This window comes from Triticum dicoccoides, chromosome 3A, assembly GCF_002162155.2.
Source record: "Triticum dicoccoides isolate Atlit2015 ecotype Zavitan chromosome 3A, WEW_v2.0, whole genome shotgun sequence".
In the NCBI taxonomy this organism is placed as follows: domain Eukaryota; kingdom Viridiplantae; phylum Streptophyta; class Magnoliopsida; order Poales; family Poaceae; genus Triticum; species Triticum dicoccoides.
This window is the reverse complement of record NC_041384.1, coordinates 502447207-502456223: the sequence shown is the minus strand read 5'-3', so window position 1 is coordinate 502456223 and position 9017 is coordinate 502447207. Positions and strand designations below refer to the sequence as shown.

Genomic DNA, 9017 nt, shown 5'->3' with positions numbered 1-9017 from the left:
GAATCCTATTCCAACTAGGATTGGGGGGAATCCTACTCCCGGAGGGAGTAGGACTCTCCTAGCGCGCCCCTTGTGGCCGGCCAGCCTCCCCCCTTTTGGTCCTTTATATACTGAGGTAGAGGCACCCTAGAACACACAAGTTGATCTTCGTGATCGTTGCTTAGCCGTGTGCGGTGCCCCCCTCCACCATATTCCACCTCGGTCATATTGTAGCGGTGCTTAGGCGAAGCCCTGCAGCAGTAGTACATCAAGATCGTCACCACGTCGTCGTGCTGACGGAACTCTTCCCCGACACTTTGCTGGATCGGAGTAACGGTGCTTGGATCGGTCGAACCGTGAAGACGTACGACTACATCAACCACGTTGTGCTAACGCTTCCGTTGTCGATCTACAAGGTACGTAGATCACACTCTCCCCTCGTTGCTATACATCACCATGATCTTGCGTGTGCGTAGGAATTTTTTTGAAATTACTATGTTCCCCAACACGATCGTCGGTATCATCATACCTAGTTCAATCTCATTACCGGCAAGTCTCTTTACTCATTCTGTAATGCATCATCCCGTAACTAATTCATTAGTCATATTGCTTGCAAGGCTTATAGTGATGTGCATTGCCGAGAGGGCCCAAAGATACCTCTCCGACAATCGGAGTGACAAATCCTAATCTCGATCTATGCCAACTCAACAAACACCATCGTAGACACCTGTAGATCATCTTTATAATCACCCAGTTACGTTCTGACGTTTGATAGCACACTAAGTGTTCCTCCGGTATTCGGGAGTTGCATAATCTCATAGTCATACCAACATGTATAAGTCATGAAGAAAGCAATAACAATAAACTAAACGATCATAGTGTTAAGCTAACGGATGGGTCTTGTCCATCACATCATTCTCTAATGATGCGATCCCGTTCATCAAATGACAACACATGTCTATAGTCAGGAAACTTAACCATCTTTCATTAATGAGCTAGTCAAGTAGAGGCATACTAGGGACACTCTGTTTGTCTATATATTCACACATGTACTAGGTTTCCGGTTAATACAATTCTAGAATGAATAATAAACATTTATCATGATATAAGGAAATATAAATAACAACTTTATTATTGCCTCTATGGCATATTTCCTTCACCTATCTAATTCTATGCATACCTAATTAACTGCCAACCAAATAAATTTTATTATTTGTCTAATTGGGGGGAAATCCCACTTCAAATTATCTGTAGGCATAACTAATTGTCTACCTAATTAATTTATTGTATTAATGACTTGTTTCCAAATTGATTCATCACGAAAATATTTCCTATTTAAATGGACCTAATTAATTGTATATTCTATAGCTAATTAATTACATTAATGATTTGATTTCCAAATTGATTCAACGCTCCATTTCTAAAATATTTTCGCATGAATGGCTGTTACGAACGACGACTATGTAAATATTACCTTTGATGATAGAGATATTACACATTTAACGCGCCTCTTATATTGTTGCTAGAGACGCTTTTGCAGCGGATTCATTTTTGTAAGGCCTAACGACTATTGTAGGACATTGATGTCTACTACACAACCTTCTTCTTATAGACGTTGTTGGGCCTCCAAGTGCAGAGATTTGTAGGACAGTAGCAAATTTCCCTCAAGTGGATGGCCCAAGGTTTATCAATCCATAGGAGGCGTAGGATGAAGATGGTCTCTCTCAAGCAACCCTGCAACCAAATAACAAAGAGTCTCTTGTGTCCCCAACACACCCAATACAATGGTAAATTGTATAGGTGCACTAGTTCGGCGAAGAGATGGTGATACAAGTGGTATATGGATGGTAGATAAAGTTATTTGTAATCTGAAATTATAAAAAAAGCAAGGTAACAAGTGATAAAAGTGGGCGTAAACGATATTGCAATGCTAGGAAACAAGGCCTAGGGTTCATACTTTCGCTAGTGTAAGTCCTCTCAACAATACTAACATAATTGGATCACATAACTATCCCTCAACATGCAACAAAGAGTCACTCCAAAGTCACTAATGGCAAAGAACGAACGAAGAGATTATGGTAGGGTACGAAACCACCTCAAAGTTATTCTTTCCAATCAATTCGTTGGGCTATTCCTATAAGTGTCACGAACAGCCCTAGAGTTCGTACTAGAATAACACCTTAAGACACAAATCAACCAAAACCCTAATGTCACCTAGATACTCCATTGTCACCTCAAGTATCCGTGGGTATGATTATACGATATGCATCACACAATCTCAGATTCATCTATTCAACCAACACATAGAACCTCAAAGAGTGCCCCAAAGTTTCTATCGGAGAATCACGACGAAAATGTGTGCCAACCCCTATGCATAGGTTCATGGGCGGAACCCGCAAGTTGGTCACCAAAACATACATCAAGTAGCACGTGGTATCCCATTGTCACCACAGATATCCATGGCAAGACATACATCAAGTGTTCTCAAATCTTTAAAGACTCAATCCGATAAGATTACTTCAAGGGGAAAACTCAATTCATTACAAGAGAGAAGAGGGGGAGGAGAAACATAAGATCCAACTATAATAGCAAAGCTCGCGATACATCTAGATCGTGCCAAATCAAGAACACGAGAGAGAGAGATCAAACACATAGCTACCGGTACATACCCTCAGCCCCGAGGGAGAACTACTCCCTCCTCGTCATGGAGAGCACCGGGATGATGAAGATGGCCACCGGAGAAGGATTGCCCCCTCCGGCAGGGTGCCGGAACGGGTCTAGATTGGTTTTCGGTGGCTACGGAGGCTTCTGGCGGCGGAACTCCCGATCTATTGTGTTCTCTGGAAGTTTTAGGGTATATGGAGTTATATAGGCAGAAGAAGTACGTCAGGGGAGCCACGGGGCCCCCACGAGGCAGGGGGCGCGCCCTAGAGGGGTGGGCGCGCCCCCACCCTCGTGGGCAGCTCCCGTATCTTCTGACGTGGGGTCCAAGTCCATCAGGTGTGTTTCCTTCCAAAAATAACTTCTCCAGTTGATTTCGTTCCGTTTCGACTCCGTCTGATATTCCTTTTCTTCAAAACACTGAAATAGGCATAAAACAACAAATCTTGGTTGGGCCTCCGGTTAATAGGTTAGTCCCAAAAATAATATAAAAGTGGATAATAAAGCCCAATATTGCCCAAAATAGTAGATAATATAGTATGGAGCAATCAAAAATTATAGATACGTTGGAGATGTATCAGATATATTTCTTAAGAATTTCTTGACATTTAAATGGACATACTTAATTTGAGAATGTATCCTTGCTTGCTCTCTGTATGACTGAAAAAAATACGACCCCATTCATGAACACATGTACGTGGCGGTCAGACGACCCACCTTCCGTCACGGTCGTTCTCGACGCCGTTCTCCTTGCTCTGGCATTCTTGAGCATCATGCCGGCATCAGGCCTGGCCACGACATCCTCCATGGTGTCGCGCACGACGTCCCTACACAGGGGCGCGTGAATGCGTACGCCCATAAAAAAGATATGTTATTTTTGTTGTATTAGTAAACTTGTGATTGTCAACTAATAATAGAATAATAATGGTAATAATAAATGATATGGTGCATGAGATTAGCAATTTGTTATTGAAGAATATCTAATTTTATTTTGGAACATCATCAAGAAAAATCTTATATACTTCCTCCGTTCCTTTTTATAAAGTGTATTTGCTTTTTGATAAAATTTTACAATGTAAGGTGCATTTTTCCTAATTTCTCGTAATTCCGCTTTTGGCAAAAAGGAAAGTATCTCTGCCCTAATTGCTTGTATATCTTATTATAGAGAAAAAAAGGGAAAGTATCTCTTTCCTGATTGCGTATATCTTTTCCTTTCCTAGGCTAAACGGCTTGCCAATAATCAACTAATTATCAAAGGGTAATTTTGTCCTAGTTTGTCTATAATTATATGCCTTGATCACCGTGCCAAAAATAATACACCTTACATAAAGAAATGAAGGGAGCATGTCTTTTAGAAAGATGGTCTCACATATTTGGTGCAATTTATGAATTCTTAATTACAATTTACATGATTGAATAGAATCATCACGTACCAGAGCTAGCACGAACAAAATCTCGCCATTTAATGAGATTTGGTTTCAATGGAAGGAAAACAAATCCAGTGGGTGGGGGAGGGAAGTGGATCGTCTAACATTAAAGAAGGAAGTCACCTAAGCTACAGTACAATGTAGTGCAAAACAAAGAAGAAAAGTCAAGGACACTGTAGCGAATACTGTATTTATCTAATGCAGAAGGTTATGTGTGTGGTTACTGTTCATGTAAATAAATTTAAAATAAATTTTTTTGCATCATAATTTTGTTTGCATGTAATTTTTGTAAATGTATACAATAGATTTGTAATTTACAAATTAATTTAAGTTATTTTATCCTTAATCATGTGGATATGAAGTAGGAAAGTTAGAAAATTGTAGCTTAGGTGACTTCTTTTCTTCATGTTAAAGGATCCGCTTCCGCGGGGTGGTGGGAGATGAGGGAAAAAACCGACGAAAATAAAATCAGCAAGGAGAAACTACCAACTACCGCCTTTCTCTCCCTAATAATAAAGCACGGATTGACTCCGGGTTTACCGTCACAATGCGCTTCTTCCCGTTATTTTACGCTTTCACTTTGAATTTTAAAACTTATTCGAGGTGGTACTATTCCTGTAGGTCAAAAACATTACGATCCTACCGGTATGATTAAAACTTGGTCCTCTGTATGTTGGCCCAGCTTGCAACATAGGGAGGAAAAAAGGCCCAGCTTGCAATGCAGGGAGGAAAAAATACTTGGGCCTTCTGGCTATACGTTGGCTCATCTTCAGTGCAACGTAGGGAGGTAAAAAATACATGCTTGCGATAGGATTTGAACTCGCAACCTTCCACGCAATACCTCTAGCACCATCCAAAGTTCTGCTTATTACTCAACACAGCTTTGAGGAATTTAAGAATGTCAGACAAGCCGCGTTGGCACTCTCTCAGAGTCGAGGAAGACATGGCCCATATACAGTATACACAAATAATCATATTTAGCGTTGTTCACCCGAATCAGCTGACTATCCATGTCCTGAACTATGCGTCGCAACGAACCCTATTTTTAATTGAATCATATTTTGTATGTACAAGTCTGCTATGGTTATTAGGGTGTTAGATCTTCTTTTCTCCCGTTGCAACGCACGAGCCTTTTTGCTAGTAAGAATAAAGATTGAGCCGACCTTGTTTTTCCTTTTAAATATCATATTTTTCAACTAGCAATAGATATCAGTCTAACATGTGAATCAGACAGGCCTGGGCCAGTGGGTCTATCTTCCAAACGATCTCCTTCCATGAAGAAAAAAAAGATCTTGTCGCATTTCTGTGCCGAAAAGTAATCAATAAAGCGGAGTGTATTCTTTTCAATAAATAAATAAATAAAGCGGAGTGTATTCTCGTAAAGAGAAAATGTTGGGAAAAGCAGCTTGGCGCGCGAATGTGAAATTTCGGGCGCCAAAAATCACAACTGAAATGCGCCTATTAAGAGTGAGACCTGAGAGAAATCCGATCTGATCCTTCAAAAGCGAATCCTCTTGAGAAGTAGTACTCCTGTATGGAACCATGGGAGAGAAACGGGAGCGAGAGCGCCAAGAAGACGATGACCTCGCCGGCGCCGCCGGTGGCCGCTCTCGGCGATGATCTCCTGGGCGAGATCTTCCTCCGCCTCCCCGACATGGCGTCGCTTGCCAGCGCCGCCCTCGCCTGCAAGAGCTGGGCCGAGTAGCCCGCGTCCCAGCCATCTACCGCCGCTTCCAGTCCCTTCGCAGGCCCCCACTCGTTGGCTTCATCCTCACCGACCGCAGCGACATGCCCGTTCCCCACCACTGCCCTAAACTCCGCTTCGTCCCCGCCGAATCCCGTAATCCCGACGTGGCCTCCGCCGCCGTTGACGGCGACTTCTTCTTCGAAGACCTCCCCACCATAGATTCGGACGACGACGGCGAAGGGGACTACTACGACGAGTGGCGCCTCCGCGGCTGCGACGGCGGCCTCCTCCTCCTTTCCCGCGGCCGCTATGCTTTGGATCTCGCCGCGTATGACCCCCTCGCGCGGACAGCCGTCTTCTTCCGCCCTCCCCACGCCTGGCGCTATTCGTCCCACATCGTGCGCTACGCCATCTTGGCGGACGATGCGGACGCCTCGTTCCGGGTCATCGTCATGGAGCGCTGGGCCGGCTCACGCTCCGCCGTCTTCTCCTCCCGCACCCGCGAATGGGACATGCTTGAGTCGCCGGGTACGCCTGCGATGTATAACTTCATCCCATGCAGCACCGACGGCACGCCCGCGGGCCGCTACGTGTACTGGCGGTCAGACACCAAGAAGTCCCGGTATTGCAAGGACGACGAGAAGATCTTGGTGCTGGAGATGGAAGCAATGGTGTGGTCGGTTATCAAGCCGCCATTCCCTCCTGGCGAATCGTACTGCGTCGCGGACATGGCGGAGCACGGCGGGCTCTGCATTGTGTCCAGCAAAGAGCAGTGCGTGCAGCTCTGGGTCCGTGACAGCAATGCTGAGTGGATGCTCAAGAAGGAGGTTTCGTTGCTGAATGAGTTTGGATACCTGAAGAAGCTTCGTCTTGAGGAGTGGATGAAGCGCGTGCGCATCCTGGCAATGAAGGCTGGCTATGTGTACATGGAGTTTTGGTCCATAGGGAAGCCCCATTCATATCTGTTCGTGCTAAATCTGAACACCACAAAGCTGGAATTCTTCTGCAACAAGTCGACCGAGCCTCACAGAGGTCCTGCGTTTCCGTTCTTCATGCGGTCGGCACCTCTGCCTGCTCCAGATGATGAGTAAGAAATTTCAAGGCGCTTGATACAATGGAGTAGGTAATCTCCTCTTTGATCTGTTAATGATATTTGTTTCCTTTTGGTTGTACTTCCATCGATTTAGCTATTTAAGGACAGGTGTAGGTTGCTCACCCAGATCAGGATTTGATGCCTATGAAGCTAGTGCATGATAAACTAGTTCAAAATTTACATAATATAAAATTCGGTGCTTACAAATTTTGTTGGTATTGTCACAGTGTGTCATTACTTAACCCTATTGAGAAGGGGCTCCCCTGGGCACCAACCAATTTCCCTAGAACTCAACATCAAGTGTAAAACTAGTTTCATATTTGTGACTTTTTTTGCGAGTGACTTGATTACATAAAAGACTGGATCAACGTGTAACTCCATTTTGTTTATTGGGATAACCCTATAGTGTTTTTAAAGTTCAGAAAGAACTACTTGGTTGTTGACTTGTAATTGTTCAGTTTTCTCAGACACTACATATTGCCAGAATCAACGATACGAGTATACATATTGCAGGTGAAAAATGATTAATTATGTAGAGAGGGCAAGTAACTGTTTTTTCTTGTTAGTTCACCTGGCACCATCACTTTATATAGTTAACACCTGAATTCTTAAATGTTGCTTCAGTTGGTTTTCAGGATTTGTAGTTTGTTATTAACCCTATACTGGGTCATAGTTTGCACCAAAGACTTGTAAATTTAACTTTATATATCTTCTTCAGTTATTCAGTTTGGTTGGCAAACTTAACTGTCATGAGCTTTCCTCCTCGCCTGAATGGTTTTGCAGAATGCCCTGTTTATTTGGTTAGTTCGAATGCATGAATCATGATCATATAATATTTCTCCATTTCCATGTGTAATAGTGGGAAAAATGCATTTATGTACCCATGCCAGTTCCAGACGATTCAGTGATTTGTTATATTTTGTGGTGGGTGGCTTACTGGCTTTGGTTTATAGTTTCTAAAAAATAATCTTTGCATTTCAGGTCAAGTTGTTACTTCTAGCTTCGATTAGCCGAAGTTGGGTTAATTGGGGCATAAGAGTGTCATCCAGATGTCAGTTTGAATTGGAATCACGGAAGCCGATTGGATAACCATCTTTTGTCTTGCAATCTCTGTTTTCACATGGAATGTAGGCATGGCAGAACAGTCTTGCTCCGACAACAGCTGCTGCTTTATCTGAATTTAGTGCTTTTCGAGTTATGTTACCCATTTCCTGTTAGTTTTATTCAAACTTCCTATCTGAACTGAGATGGTTTTATTTAATTTCAGTTGTGTTGTCTTGTTGCTTGAACGTGAGTGACAACTGAATTCTTACTGCTGTGTAGTAGAGCTTTTGTATTTTTCTCTTTATATATGCAGTCTTTATTATTATTAGTGTCCTCATTTTATTCTTAACTGGATTGGAAAACCTAAATACAGGTGCAACATTCAGAAACAGACGTGACCTGCTGTAATGATAGTGTCGTGTTTACAGTTGTAGGTTCTCAGCTTTGCCTCTGCCTGCTTTATCATCACACTCCTAATTTGCGTGTGGTTGATGCCCTGATTTGAAAGGAAGCTGGGACACCTGTGGGCTGCGACCGAACTTAAAATGTGGATAAATGTGCTCTATCAAATGGGTGCATCCCGGTAGCACGAGCTCTATAAAATGAGCTCAAGCCTGCAAGGACTTTTTCGAAACGCTTTTATATTATGGGACGGAGTGAGTAAGTAATATACAAAGTATTGTGAGATGTGCTTAACCTGTCCAGTATACCTTTCTTGTGATGAAATGCCTCCATGGAAGAATAGAACGTTGCTTTTTTCTCTAGGTAGCCGTGTGTGCTATTTGGAAAGCCGGAAGTGATCCCGAAAATACACAAGAGTGCTCGTCCGCGCCTACACACGGTATCATGTGCCGTTCTTTTCTTGTAGATCCAACACAACATACATTAATGGACCCGAGATAGATTTAATATTGCACTGAGTTGACCATACAGCATCCGTAACGTCGTCTGTGTAATGCTGGCACATGCGGCCAGCTCCGTCTTGTGCCCGCGGCCTAGTTCAAGTGCATGGTTTTGTCCTCGTCATGTGCCGTCCTATTAGCGCAACTGATAACTGATATGTGAACTATTTTTAATTTGCTGACAGTTTTTAAATATGTGAACATTTTCTGAATTTGTGAATATA

At 43.0% G+C, this 9017-nt stretch overlaps 1 protein-coding gene across 1 annotated transcript; it reads left to right on the top strand.

Moving 5' to 3' along the window:
* Nucleotides 1-5576: 5576 nt before the first annotated feature.
* On the top strand, nucleotides 5577-8219 carry LOC119271784. Its single transcript, XM_037553469.1, has 2 exons — nucleotides 5577-6877; nucleotides 7829-8219. The coding sequence occupies exon 1, from the start codon at nucleotides 5856-5858 to the stop codon at nucleotides 6843-6845; it is 990 nt and encodes a 329-aa protein (XP_037409366.1). The 5' UTR covers nucleotides 5577-5855; the 3' UTR covers nucleotides 6846-6877; nucleotides 7829-8219.
* The last annotated feature ends 798 nt before the right edge of the window (nucleotides 8220-9017 follow it).

What these genes read in the sequence shown, in the direction of transcription:
- LOC119271784 (XM_037553469.1), top strand. Translation starts at nt 5,856, where the DNA reads ATGCCCGTTCCCCACCACTGCCCTAAACTCCGCTTCGTCCCCGCCGAA.